This window comes from Octopus bimaculoides, chromosome 2 (assembly GCF_046866305.1).
Source record: "Octopus bimaculoides isolate indiv1 chromosome 2, ASM4686630v1, whole genome shotgun sequence".
In the NCBI taxonomy this organism is placed as follows: domain Eukaryota; kingdom Metazoa; phylum Mollusca; class Cephalopoda; order Octopoda; family Octopodidae; genus Octopus; species Octopus bimaculoides.
In genome coordinates this window covers 17,416,602-17,432,296 of record NC_142929.1, presented here as the reverse complement: position 1 = coordinate 17,432,296, position 15,695 = coordinate 17,416,602, and the positions used below count along the sequence as shown (strand labels likewise).

At 36.8% G+C, this 15,695-nt stretch overlaps 1 protein-coding gene across 2 annotated transcripts in view; it reads left to right on the top strand.

The window, feature by feature from the left end:
• The window catches only part of LOC106879433 (arsenite methyltransferase), a 37,914-nt gene continuing 22,219 nt past the window's right edge, over positions 1–15,695 (top strand). Inside the window, exons 1-5 of one of the 2 annotated variants that reach the window (XM_089341416.1) lie at positions 1–105; positions 4,996–5,063; positions 5,992–6,159; positions 9,451–9,601; positions 15,505–15,641. In XM_089341416.1, the coding sequence (XP_089197542.1) occupies positions 5,996–6,159; positions 9,451–9,601; positions 15,505–15,641 (452 nt within the window). In that variant the 5' untranslated portion in view covers positions 1–105; positions 4,996–5,063; positions 5,992–5,995. The remainder of the gene's footprint in view (positions 106–4,995; positions 5,064–5,991; positions 6,160–9,450; positions 9,602–15,504; positions 15,642–15,695) is intronic. The other variant, XM_089341411.1, reaches the window with a different exon arrangement.

Genomic DNA, 15,695 nt, shown 5'->3' with positions numbered 1-15,695 from the left:
GTCACTTCCTGCAAAAGACTTGGCAAAACGATTTATTACATGTGCAACTCTGCAGTTGCTCGCTGTTAATTTAATTGTTTCAAGTGGTTTACGCCTCGTATTAAGGTATGCTGTGTTGTTTTATATTGTCAGTAATGTGACTTTTGCTTAATTTTATTGCTTGCCAGTCAATGAACGGAATCTATATTATGAAGCCCTAAAACTTAACTACTTTAATGATTTTAAGAATTAACTTATATGTGTCACGCCTTTGTATGTGTGTGTGTATATATATATATATATATATATATATATATATATATATAAAGGGCATTATTACAGAATAATGTCACACACTAGACTTCCCAAATAAACACATATTAGTACCGAATGCGAGAAAAAAAATGTTGGTTTCTTTCAAAAGTTGTTTTTCCTCGCATTCGGTACTAAAATGTGTTTATTTGGGGAAGTCTAGTGTGTGGCATTATTCTGTAGTAATGCCCTTTATATATATATAAACGTATAATTATATTCTTGGGAATAGAAATTTCCCTTACGAATTTTTTTTACACACTAGCTTCCTGATAAAATTCTTGCAAAAGATTCTTCCTTTTTGATTTTATATATATATATATATATATATATATATATATATATATATATATATATAACCCCAGGTCAAGCTTGATCGAAGTGGTCTTTAATCTGTATATTCCAGTTTTGATCTGCCAAGTCTTAAAAATTTTTTTTTTTTATCACGGCCAATATTGATAAATGTGGCCTTCCTTCGTTTTTAAGGCGATAGATGCAATTTGAAGGAATTTAGATGCTATTTCTAACGTGTAAGCACCCCTATTCTAGTTTTCTCCGAGAAGTCGATGTTATTCATTTGTTGTTCACTTATTTTCCTTTTGACGAAAGTAAACAATACGTACATTCGGTGTTTAGTGGTCAATATTAAGGTTGTTGTTACACCGAAAACGGGTGGTGTACGTATTCTTTACCTCCGCCCTTTCTTTTAATCTATTATCTTTGACCGGAGATTATTCGGTTAGACACCCGCACTTTAGTCATTTTGTATACTTCTTTTGTATTATTTGAACGGGTGGTAAGTGTACCATCTGCACTTGTGTTTCTTTTATGTTCATATTAAAAAAAAAAAAACATAGCACAACTTTGCATTCTTACTCCCGATACATTTCAGAAATATTCAGTACCTGTGTGTCTAGTCCGAAGAAGCATATAAGCACATGTTATTTATTGTTATTAGTTTTTACCTGTTCTCTTTATACCAGAACCTACCTGTTGACGAGAATAAACGTTCGTATAGTATATTGTGAGAAGTTAAAAAGCTATTGAAAACCTGGTAAAACTAGTTACTTGAAAGATGACAGAAAGAATATTATTTTTTCTTTATCAAATATAATTAGGACCAACTTAATTTACGATGAATATTTCATGCTTAATTTAGAGAATCGACTTCTTGAATTACATTTGTGGCATTAGTGGGCTTGTCGCCCCAACTGCTTGCCCGCAACTTGGGCACAGTACTCTGCATATTTTATAATTAGTGCGTATGCAAATTTTAAATAATAGATACAGCTTTTAGTATGCGTACTAGTATTTGCATTGGATATGAATTTGCTATCTATCATCTCCAAAAGCAATAAGTATGGTGGACTTCTATGTGGTATTTTGTGTCGTCAGATGTCCATAAAATCACACTACCCTGTTTAGAAATGCACTTACTGCATAATGAAATCCTGCATACGTTCTGCCTTAGAGCAAAACAGGATGCTATGACTTTGCTCAAACAACAGCTACAAGCTTCTGTTTTATCTTGTTCACTGTCAGTAACAAAATCATTATTGTCTACTGGAATATTGAATGATATTGACATTGCCAGAAAATACTGATGATATGCTGTTGCTGTCACTATTTTGCGACAAGGTAAATGAAAGCTATTTTGGTAAGTTTAACTGCAGGGGCTTGCGTTTGAGCCTGGAGAAAGTGCAGAAGTTTTACAAGATTGCATTACAGCTCTTTTTACAAGCTTTAGCGTTCCTCTAAGTTGCATATGAATATTTAAGTTCCTTTATGAGTTAGTCAGAGGTAACTGTGGAGTGTTCATACCCTTTCCAGGGTCTCCAAAACTGGGAACCTGCCCCCATATGCTTGCAACGGAGTATACTCTGCTAAAGGCACCAAAGGCAATCAGTGTATTTGGATTATCAAAGATTTAGTACTTGGTTCTATAAGCCATCCTCCCACGGAGAATGCGTCTGCATATTATGCACAATTCCTCCTATACTTTTCTTCTTCATTCCACCAATCTCACCATTGTGTTGACATACATGTCACTTGACCTTAATAAAGAGCATCCATATGTCCCTTAAATTACACTTTAACATCTTTAGAAATAAAAGGGTACATTAGATAATGTAGCCTTAAGTCACATCATTCATCCAAGATATATATTATATATATTACTAGCAGTATAGCCCGGCGCTGCTTGGGATTAAGCTAGGATTATTAAGTGATCAAGTGCTTTATTTCAAACCAAAATAAGTAACATGGACATCAGATTTGAGCGAAATCCATTGAAATTGGTTTGGCTGATAATGGTTTGCTGGAAATTTGATTGGGAAATCCCATAAGAAATCAGTTCATTGGTTATTTCCACTCATTGAGTGTTTTTTTTAAAGTTGCATTAGAGATCTGCATAGGAAAAGGTTGATCTGAAGGTTTGCATTGGGGATTGGAATGCTTTTGTTTATAAATCTGCTCACTCAAGATTGTCTTGGATCTAAACAACAACTGCGTCTTTAAGTGCTTTAAACTAATAAGGACACTGGATAAATTTTCAGCTTTCAACCATGGAGAAATACAATAAAGTGATTGGTTTGGTTATTAGACACTATCTTCCTTCTATTCTGCCTTTCTAAACCATCATCCAATTCAATATTCCTACCTTTATCCAAAATTTCTTGCTGTTCTCAACTTTGTTTCTTACTACTTAATGCTGAATGTCTGTCCCCAAATACTTCATCAAACAATATACAGAACTTGCTTTGAGTAGTTACTGTTGAATTGCAAATTACAAATTAACACATTAAATTCTAGTAACATTGAACTAAATCAGTGGTTCTCCTCTAAACTCCTATTTTTTTAACCTTTTGATTCCTATTTTACTCAGATGGCTCCTCATAGCCATTTAATGTTTAAAAACATCCTATTTTTCCTATTTATTTCTGTGTTCCTTTCTGTCAAAGAGCATAGGCTCGAAACGTAAAAGACTTTCTCACTTCCGGAGCGTTAAACTAATACATCTGTTTGTTGTTTACACACCCGTCTTCGTCTTTTGGTTTTTTTTTTGTAAATTCTCACTATATTTTTATATGATTTGGATACTATTAGGAATTGTATTAAAAGAATGAAAATATTTTGTGCATTGTAGAAGTATAGCCAATTTATTGCGGATATAGTTTAACAAGATCTTGTATGGACTCCGGTTGGAAACCACTAGATTAAATAATCAAATATAATAAGAATAATAATGAAATTATTGTGTATAGTGCTCAGGTGCACTACAACTCATCAAAGGTGCATGTATAGTATATGGAATTATGTACAAAAGTCAGGAAAGTGAACAGTATATGAGTCATGATATACATGTGTGCATGTGTATGGAGGTGGGGATATCAGATGTAGTGTTGGCAAATTTCAGGAAGCATGGAGGTTTTAAAGGATGCAATGTCTCGGCAACCAACAAGTGATGCAGATAGTTTTTCCATGCTTTAGCAATTCTAAGTGTGAAAAATGTTTCCAAAAGTCATAGGAGCTGTGCTTTTTTCTGACTTTGTGGGCATGCCCACGTGTATTAGACACATGGAACTCAAAAAGGTGTTCAAATATAATAAAATCAGAAACTGAAGTGTGTTTCATTGCTTTGAAGAGAGACTATATCTAATATTTTCATTCTTTGATGAAAGAATCTACTTAGAATATTTATTTTGGCAATTTTTTTTCTGGAGTTAAGCAGTGGTTTATTGCATGGGGCACAAAGTAGGTATGTTGTTTATTGTTTAGTTTATTATTGTATATTTGAAGATCACTGTTGGCTGCTACAGCCATACTCTTTACTCCTTTACTTGTTTCAGTCATTTGACTGCGGCCATGCTGGAGCACCGCCTTTTAGTCAAGCAAATTGACCCCAGGACTTATTCTTTGGAAGCCTAGTACTTATTCTATCGGTCACTTTTGCCGAACCACTAAGTTACGGGGACGTAAACACACCACCATCAGTTGTCAAATGATGCTTGGGGGACAAACACAGACACACATACATATATATATACATATATACGACAGGCTTCTTTCAGTTTCCGTCTACCAAATCCACTCACAAGGCTTTGGTCAGCCCGAGGCTATAGTAGAAGACACTTGTTCAAGGTACCACGCAGTGGGACTGAACCCGGAACCATGTGGTTGGTAAGCAAGCTACTTACCATACAGCCACTCCTACGCCTATGTTAATTTTAAACATAGAAATTGTATTGGACATTACTGAAATATTTTAACAGTAATAAGGAGATTAAGTAATAAAGGTATATTATCAACACAGGAAGTAGTAAGCTGCCCCCTTATCCATTATGCATGCAATCTCCCAGTTATTGAAATGTAATAATTTTTTTTTTTTTGTATTCAGTTTCTATTCTTCATAGAAGAGGCATGAGCAATATCAATGCAATAAATACTGTAAATAACTAATGTTATTTCAATATCTTTACCCTTCTACAAAAGTTTGGTTTGCTTTTTTGGTTCAGTCGAGTGGCACATAAACTTTTCACTGTCAGGGACCCTTTTGTTTAAATGAATTTTCTCTTTGACACCAGACTTTTGAAGTTTTTCTATTATCTGAATTGACTAACAACAAATTTATGTCAGTTTCATCTCTCTACTGAGAAAGAGAGAGAGACACACACACACACACACATATTCTTTTACTTGTTTCAGTCATTTCACTGCGGCCATGCTGGAGCACCACCCATAGGCGGATTAATCGATCCCAGGACTTCTTCTTTGTAAGCCTAGTACTTATTCTATCGGTCTCTCTTTGTCAAACTGCTAAGCGACAGTGATGTAAACACACTATCAGTTGTCAAGTGATGGTGTGGGGGACAAACACATACATACATATATATATACATATATATGACTGGCTTCTTTCAGTTTACGTCTACGAAATCCACTCACAAGGCTTTGGTAGGCCTGTGGCTATAGTAGAAGATACTTACCTATGGTGCCACACGGTGGGATTGAACCTGGAACCATGTGGTTGAGAAGCAAACTTCTTACCACACAGCCACTCCTGTACCTCTCTCTGTCTATATGTATATTATCATCATTTAACATCTGTTGTCCATGCTAGCATGGGTTGGATGGTATGACAAAAGCTTGCAAGCTGAGGAGTTGCACCAGACTCCTATCTGATTTGGCATGGTTTCTACAGCTGGATGCCCTTCCTATCACCAACCACTTTACAGTGTGTGCTGGGTGCTTTTACGTAGCACTACACAGATGCTTGTATGTAGCACTGCACAAGCACTTTTATGTGTTGCCACACAGTGCTTTCATGTGCTGTCACACGGGCTCTATTATGTGCCACCGCACAGGTGCTTTACACCACCAGCAGGATTGGTCTTAACACTTCTGCTAAAGGTGGTGCTCCAGCATGGCTGCAGTCAAATTACTGAAAGAAGTAAAAGAATAAAAGAAATACTGCATCCTTTTAAAATTTTGAATAGAGCTCATGGATCCCCCAGTACTAACTTTGTGGAATTTCAGGAGTTTGTACACTCCAGGCTGGGAAGTACTGGTTTTGTCAAAGGAAATCGTTATTATTTAATTTCAGTTTGTAAGAGATAGTAATTTATTCATAAAATTTTCTGACATATCAAGCTCAAAATATTTCTCTATTTCTTTCTCTCTTTGCATGTATTGTTACCAAAGTACAATGTGTGACAAAGCTGTTTATGACCAAGTCAAAGATTATTATGGCAAGAAGGTCAAAAAGACTACAGATCTTAAGCTGAGTGCTTGCACAGTTTCTGCTGGCACTGGAATGAGTAAACATGCCAAAGAGGCTCTAGCATCAGTACACGAAGAAGTCTGCAAAAAGTAAGTACAATAAATTATAATGGAATCTCCTGTTAAATCCTTTTGATACCATCTGAGACTACTCTTGGTTTTTGTGATACAAACTGCCTGTTTTAAAGTGATCAAAATTAACTTTCAATCAGAATTTCATGTTAATTTCTGTTGCAAATCAAAGCTTAATAATAACAAAATCATTTAAAAAATTCTTAACTTTTTTTTTCAAAATTAATTTTTCAAAATAAATTTTTTCAAAATTAATTTTTTTTAAATAAAAACAATATAAAGTAGTTGTATGCTGTCAACTTAACGTGATAGTCCCATGACGGGAATCATACTACTGCTGTTTAGCCCTAGGAAGCTGCACTGCTTCCTGTTGGCTTTGACACATTTCCTGTGTCCTTATGTTTACGAGGGGGAGACAAGCACCTCCACCCAGCCAAGCCTGCGTTGACAGCATACAACTACTTTATCGTAACACTGCTGCTTAAGTCTCTCTGAGAGATTTAGAAATATATCATTTCTAATTTTTGAAATCAGTGAATGTATTTCACTAGAATTATTATATGTTTACAAGAGCTTGACAGGCATCTTCGACTAGCCAGTAATGCTACTCCAGACTGATGACGAGAAAAGACTCAGAAACATGTCTCTGGGTGGAGGTGCTTGTCTCCCCCTCGTAAACATAAGGACACAGGAAGTGTGTCAAGGCTGACAGGAAGTGGTGCAGCTTCCTAGGGCTAAATAGCAGTAGTATGATTCCCGTCATGGGACTGTTACGTTGAGTTGACAGCACATACAACTACTTTATCGTATCACTACTGCTTAAGTCTCTCTGAGAGATTTAGAAATGTATCATTTCTAAAAAACAATATATTTCAATGGAAATATGGTTACAAAAAGTTTAATGCTTTGTTTACTAGAATTTAGTAAAGATCCCTAGCATTTTATATTGGTTTCAAATTTTGCTATAAGGCCAGCAAATTTGGGGGAGGGGGTTAAGTCAATTGCATTGACCTCAGTGTTCAACTGGTATTTATTTTATTGACTTTGAAAGCATGAAAAGCAAAGTCGACTTCGGTCAAATTTGAGTCAGAACCTAAAAACGGACGAGATGCTGCTAAGCATTTTGCCTGACCTGCTGATGATTCAGCCAGTTTGCTGCCTTTCTCGTGTTTTATATTAGAATCACCGTAGAGAGTAGTGCAATAGTATGTATGTACAGTTAGTGCTCTGTATAGGTTTTATTGATTTCTTATAACAGTGGTACTATGTATGTCTGAAATAGTAACTTCTAACACTATTCCAGTTGACATTGTTATCTAACCATAGATAACTTTGATCAAAAGCATTCCAGATATGACTGTCTTGTCTTTTTTCCAGACAGTATATTTAAGATTGTGGAGGTACAGTGGCCCAGTAGTTAGGGTAGCGGACTCATGGTCTTTAAATTGCAGTTTCGATTCCCAGATGGCATTGTGAATGTTTATTGAGCGGAAACGCCTCAAGCCCCACAAGGCTCTGGTAGGGGTTGGTGGCGAACCCTGCTGTACTTTTTCACCATAACTTTCTCTCACTCTTACTTCCTGTTTCTGTTGCACCTGTATTTCAAAGGGCCAGCCTTGTCACACTGTGTCACGCTGAATATCCCCGAGAACTACGTTAAGGGTGCATGTGTCTGTGGAGTGCTCAGCCACTTGCACGTTAATTTCATGAGCAGGCTGTTCCGTTGACTGGAACATCTGGAACCCCCGTCGTTGTAAACAACAAAGTGCCATGATATTTAAGATTACATTATCCAATGTAACTTGTTTTTAAGACGGTAGCTTGTGATTTGAAGTAAGATTTGACTTCTATTTCTACCAGGTTAATCAACCACATAATGGCTCTCCTGTTTTATTATTGTTGCTGCTTAGCTCCAGTTTGAGCAAATCTATAGTCAGAGGCTTTCCAGCTGTGACCATCTCATCTTATTTTTAGATATAGCATATCCATGTCTATAATATTCTTCCTTTTTTAAAATGGTAGGTTATGACTCCTTGTTTGTTCGTGCTAGCTATTGTTTGTGTATTACGCATGTGTGGAGGCGCAATTGCCCAGTGGTTAGGGCAGCGGACTCGCGGTCATAGGATCGCGGTTTCGATTCCCAGACCGGGCGTTGTGAGTGTTTATTGAGCGAAAACACCTAAAGCTCCACGAGGCTCCGGCAGGGGATGGTGGTGAACCCTGCTGTACTCTTTCACCAAAATTTTCTCTTACTCTTACTTCCTGTTTCTGTTGTGCCTGTAATTCAAAAGGTCAGCCTTGTCACACTGTGTCACGCTGAATATCCCCGAGAACTACGTTACGGGTACACGTGTCTGTGGAGTGCTCAGCCACTTGCACGTTAATTTAACGAGCAGGCTGTTCCGTTGATCGGATCGACTGGAACCCTCGACTTCGTAAGCGATGGAGTGCCAACAAACATTACGCATGCATAAGAAGTCCTCTGAACTTCATCATCATCAAAATTATTTTACATAAACTTTCGTTGCTTGCATCGGATGGATGAATTTTCAGAGAGAGCCAACTCTGTAAAAGTGTACAGTGCACTCTGTAAAATGTCTGGGATTAGGAAAGGCATCCAGCCATTGAAACCATGCCAAAGATGATACAGGAGCTTGATGCAGCCCTGCCGCTCACTGGTCCCCTCTCAAATTGTCCTGCCCATGCCAACATAGAAAGTGGACATTAAATGATGGTGATAATATCATTAATATATATATATAAACAAAATGTCACTGGAATTTACTTACTATCTCATACTCTTTTACTCTTTTACTTGTTTCTGTCATTTGACTGGGGCCATACTGGAGCACCGCCTTTAGTCAAGAAAATCGACCCCAGGACTTATTCTTTGTAAGCCTAGTACTTATTCTATCGATCTCTTTTTGCCGAACCGCTAAGTTATGGGGACGTAAACACACCAGCGTCGGTTGTCAAGCGATGTTGGGGGGGCAAACACAGACACACAAACATATATACACACATACATATATATATATATACATATATATACGACGGGCTTCTTTCAGTTTCCGTCTACCAAATCCACTCACAAGGCTTTGGTTGGCCCGTGGTTATAGTAGAAGATACTTGCCCAAGGTGCCACACAGTGGGACTGAACCCGGAACCACGTGGTTCATAAGCAAGATACTTACCACACAGCCACTATTCATTTCACTTCATATGTTTCTCTTCCTCTCTGTGTATTCGTGTGTGTGTGTGTATATCTCAGCATATTGTCTATTATTATTTTAACTATTATACATTCAGATATTATGGATGTGGACTTGTGATTCCTGAGGGCCTGGAAGGCATGAAGATGCTTGATTTGGGAAGTGGAAGTGGACAAGATTGTTTTGTTTTATCAAAACTGGTTGGACCCGAAGGTTATGTAGTTGGTATTGATATGACACAAGAACAGGTAACACGACTCTAAATGTTTCCTTTACTTTTCTTTTCATTTCAGAGTTATTAACTGACAAAAGTTTTGGTCTAAAAACATTCTTTCACAATGATTGGATAAAATAATGTTATGTCAAGAAGGTGATGTATTGGCAGACTAGTTAGAGAGTAGGAAAAAAATATTAAACACGCGCACTACTTGCTTGGTCTTTACTTCAGCTTCATCATCATCATCGTTTAACGTCCGCTTTTCATGCTAGCATAGGTTGGACGATTTGACTGAGGACTGGCAAGCCAGAAGGCTGCACCAGGCTTCAATCTGATCTGGCAGAATTTCTACAGTTGGATGCCCTTCCTAACGCCAACCTACCCTTCATTATTATTATTACCTCTGCCTTAGCGAAGGCTGAGGTATTGTTTTCAGTTGCGTTTGTTTGTTTGTTTGTCCGTCGACCAGATATCTCAAGAACCGCTGGATAGATTCGGATGAAACTTTCAGGGATGTTTGGCCTCATGACTGGCATGAACTGATTTGATTTTGGTATTGATCTGGTACCACACAAGGATTCTGGATTATTTTTCTGTTTTTTTTTACTTAATTTTTGAGAGCGATCAGGTTCATTTTTAGTATTCTCGTTTCTGAGAGCAATCGAGTTTATTTCAGATATTCTCATTTTAAAAATCATCTCTGGCTAATCGTTGAGAGGACGTTGGTGTTGCCTTGGCAGAGGTTTGCACTCTCTGAGTGCTCTTGTTTTCAATATTTTTGTTTCTTTGTCAAAACTCTTTTGTTACACGCCCTGTGACCTCTTCAGTAACTCTTTATCCCACATGCCTCCTCTTGCTTTGCTTAGCCCCAAAATACTTATCTATTTTGAATTCAAATCTCAGCAAGGTCAACTTTAGCTTTTATCCTTCTGTGGTTGAAATGAAAATAAGTACCAGTGAAGTATTACAGCTGATGTAAGAATAGACTGTTCTTTCCAATCAAATTTGTAGTCATGTGCCGCTGACTTATGAATTGATGATCTAGCATTAGTTACTATAATTTATTTATTCATATATATACTTTTCTACTCTAGGCATAAGGCCCAAAATTTATGGGGAGGGGCCAGTCAATTAGATCGAGCTCAGTATGCAACTGGTACTTAATTTATTGACCCCAAAAGCATGAACGGCAAAGTCGACTTCAGCAGAATTTGAACTCAGAACATAAAGACAGATGAAATACCACTAAGCATTTCGCCTGGCATGCTAACATTTCTGCTAGCTCACTGCCTTTTATATACTCATATATATAGGTGCAGGCATGGCTGTGTGGTAAGCAGGTTCCTTTCAACCACATGGCTCTGGGTTCAGTCCCACTGCATAGCACTTAGTGTCTTCTATTATAGCCCTGTCATTGACTGAAGCCTTGTAAGTAGACTTGGTAGATGGAAACTGAAGGAAGTCCTTTGTATATACACATGTATATAAATGTATGTGTGACTGTCTCCACTTCTCTTGGCATCACAAGATAATTGTAAATGAGTGTTATCATTATGCAAGCAGTATCCTTTATTTCTAAATGTTTGATGATGGGAAAACATTGCCTTACTTGGAAACTGGTGAACGTTGGCTACAGGAAGGGCATCTGGCTGTAGAAAATCTGCCTCGGTGAGCTGGGAAAAGTGGCCATTAAAACAATGATGACAATGATGTTGATTTTACATATTATGGTTAGTCCTGCAGTAAGGTTCATGACTAGGTTCTTGTTTGGCTCCTAAGGTTAGTTTTTATGAAATATGCCTGTAATCATAGTCATTGTAAACATGAGTATCTTTTCTTTACTGCATACCGTATCCAGGACTATATTACGCTAAATGTCCTTCCATTCGTTTTGTTAAGCTAGGGAGATTTAACTGTTATTTCAAGAACATCCAGCATCCATGTAAAGACATCTTCATTGGTTTCCACTCGTATTCAAAGTAATTTTTTTTTTCGCATATATGACATTCATGCAAAACTTATTTATTTTAATATTAATCTCTGATTACAGCAAAATATCTTCCGTATCTGTATTTTATTATAGTCAAACCACTGATTAGCACAACTGGTCATAGTACGCTGGCTGGAATATAAGAAAAACTTGTCCCTCTGTTAATTTGCAGCACCATCCTTTTACAATATTTGATGCTGTAGAGGAGATAACTACTCCAAAATGTATGCATCCATCAGTCTGGATAGGGAACACTTCAAACTGACTTGGTGTGTTTACACTTGTTTATCTATAGTGAGAAATTTTCTCAATGACAAAAATACAGTAAACGACTTCCTTATGAATTCAAATGTGCCTCAAGCATTTTTGAACAGGTAACATGTTTATATATAGGTTTTCCAATTTGTATTTTCTTGTGTTTTGACTGCATTCCTTTACATTCTGATTTGTAATCAAGCTGGAGTCAGTTACGCTATTTATCTTTCCAAGTTAGTAAAATAAATATCAGACATATACTCATCATCATCATTTAATGTTCGTTTTCCATGCTGGCATGGGTTGGATGGTTTGACAGGAGCTGGAGGGCTGCACCAGGCTCCAGTTATCTGTTTTGGCATAGTTTCTACTGCTAGATACCCTTCCTAACACCAACCACTTTACAATGTACCAGGTGCTTTTTACATGCTTTTGGCACAAGTGCTTTCATGTGGTACTGGTATGGTTGCTTTTTATGTGGCATAAATCTACTAAGCCCTTTTTACGAAATTTCTAGCTATGTGAAGTCAGAAATCATTATTAATCTCAACACCGAGCGATGAGACTGTCGACTGTTTTGCATTCCAATCTGTTTAAATTTTGCATTCAAGTTTTGCTGATGAAATAAATATCCCTAAGATGATAATATTGAATAATTGATTTGTACCATAACACTGTTGCTGCTCAAATAACGTGTGACGTTGTGTCTACAATAAATTTTTATCACCCATTAAATATCCAAAGGTTGATAAAGCACTTCTTATCTGACAGTTTATACAGTTTCATTCAGCTGTCAGGCCACTTGTGTGATAAGGGAGATAATGCCTTTCACCAGCTGTATAAACACGGACGTGATAAAAAGCATATATATATATATGTGTGTGTGTGTGTATATATATATATATATATATATATATATATGCGAGTAAAAATAAATACAAAAAAGGTGTTTTTTTTTGTTTTTTTTCGGCCATGACGAAGGGAAATAGCCCTGAAACTCGAGTCGCCTTTATATATTTATATATTTGATCCTTTATATTGAACACTCAATATTTCATCTACATTCAATACTTTCTTTCATGGTGCCATCCATTTTTATTTTATTTTATTTTATATTATATATTGTATATTATATTATATATTCCATATTCTATACCCCACATTGGTTCTGCAGGAATATAAATAAAACATAAAAAACAGACAGTGTTGGAACTCCCTTAAACAAAATAACATACACACACACACACACACACACACACACACACACACACACACACACACACACACACACACACAAGTATGTGTGTATGTATATATACGAATAGATAAAAACGAGGCGGGGTTTATTGACATTTGAGATGTAGATGTTTGTGTACATATTCAGATGTACAGGTACAGTTGCTTTCCAACCATGCGGTCTCGGGTTCAGAGCCACGCTGTGTGGCACCTTAGATAAGTGCGTTATACTGTAGCCTTGGGCCGACCAAAGTCTTGCGAGTGTATTTGTTACATGTAAAGTGTAATAAGTTCGTCGTGTGTGTGTATACACCCTTGTTTTGGAATTACGTGATGGTTGCAAACAAGCATTACCGTCGTGTTTCTAGTCTTCTAAAACACATCTGACCACAGGGAAATATTACCTTTCCTAGAAACAGATGAGGGTTGGCGACTGGAAGGGAATCTGACCGTAGAAAATCTGCCTCAACAAAATTCCGTCTGATCTAGGCAAGCGTGGAAAAGTAGACGTTAAACGATTATGATGATAAAATGAGCCACAGAAAATAACTCAACCGGGTCATGGGAGTTATTTCCCTTAGTTCATTTTCTTGTATTTTTAATTTTGCAAAATATAATATTGCTCGATGCTGTTCGTAACTCTTTTTCTGTATTCGAAACTCTTATGAAGTGAAATACAAGTTGGTTAGACTACACTGATGAGGACCAATAGATCGAAACGCCCATAGTGTCCCTTGTTTGCAAACTAAATTCGACTTAGAAAAATTAATTTTAAATCTCCCCTTGCGTCTTAGGGTTTATAATTATTATGGTTTTCTTTTGGTTTTCTTTTTCCAACCAAGAAGGATATTCTAATTTGGTTCAAATTTTTTGCACCTATTAACTTTATACACCCACACACATGGATAAATTGACTTTATTCATGTGGTTAAGAAGCTTGCTCTCCAACATGATTGTATAAGATTAAACGCTAAGCATGCTGATTAAAGTACTGAAGTAATTAATTATTTAATTTCATTCATTACCTTCTCAAGAGATACTACTTACGAAATTATATCATTAAAATATATGTAAAGGGTGAAGCCTTATTATTCCCCTGTTATTTAGTCTTTATCTTTTACCCGTTACAGTCATTACATTGTGGCCATACTGGGGCACCACCTTGAAGAATTTTTAGTTGTATGAATCATTCCTAGTACAGTAATCCCTCAACTATCACGGGTGTTACATTCCAAAATCCCTTGCAATAGGTGAAAATCCACGAAGTAGAAACAGCACTGTACTGTATATTTTTTAAAAATATTTTTGTAATTTGTATATATTCATTTTATTATAAATACAATACAAAATATATAGAAAGGCCTATCAAGAAAAGATATATATAGGCCTAGGAGTGGCTGTGTGGTAAGTAGCTATAGGTGTAAATATAATCAAATTATTATTGTATATTTAAAATTGTAAATATTTAATCGATACAGCTACTTCACCCCTTTTGTTTGTCTGTCTTTGTTCGTCCCCTCTTAGTAATGCCTTTATGGCAAATATTTATGAAATAAAGTAGCTATAGGCGTAGGAGTGGCTGTGTAGTAAGTAGCTTGCTTACCAACCACATGGTTTCGGGTTCAGTCCCACTGCTTGGCACCTTTGGCAAGTGTCTTCTACTATAGCCTCGGGCCGACAAAAGCCTTGTGAGTGGATTTGGTAGACGGAAACTGAAAGAAGCCCATCGTATATATCATCATCATCATCATCGTTTAACGTCTGCTTTCCATGCTAGCATGGGTTGGACTATTTGACTGAGGACTGGTAAAACCGGATAGCAACACCAGCCTCCAATCTGATTTGGCAGAGTTTCTACAGCTGGATGCCCTTCCTAACGCCAACCACTCCGAGAGTGTAGTGGGTGCTTTTACGTGTCACCTGCATGAAGGCCAGTCAGGCAGTACGTATGTATATATATATATGTATGCATGTGTATATGTTTCATTTAGCTGTCAAGCCACCCTAACCCTAATCCTTTTGTCTCCATAAAAAGAGGTAAAAATTCTCTCAGTTTCTATCTACTAAATCCACTCACATGGCTTTGGTTAACCCGAAGCTATAGTAGAAGACACTTTCCTAAGGTGCCATGCTGTGGAACAATCCGGAACCATGTGGTTGGGAGGCAAACTTCTTACTACACATGCACCTAACCCATGCCAGCATGGAAAATGGACGTTAAATGACTATGATGAAAATGCATATACATATATATATGCATGTTTGTTTATGCTGTATCTCTCTCTGTTCACCTGCAATGTAGATTGGTAAATATGTACCAGACTGAAATAGAACTGTAATTCCTATGATTAACAACACCCATGTAGGTAGTGCCACAGAAATGATTGAAACCAATTTAAGAAAATGCAGTTATCTCATTAAGATAAACTTACATATATTTGTCATTATTCCAGCTAGATGTTGCTAATCAATACATAGACTATCATACCAAACTGTATGACTACAAGAATCCCAATGTCAAATTTGTGAAAGGCTACATTGAACGCCTTACAGAGGCAGGATTGGAAGAAAACTCTTTCGATATAATTATGTAAGTATTTCAGTTTATCATAAAATGTTAACTTTGTTACTTTGTCATTCATTC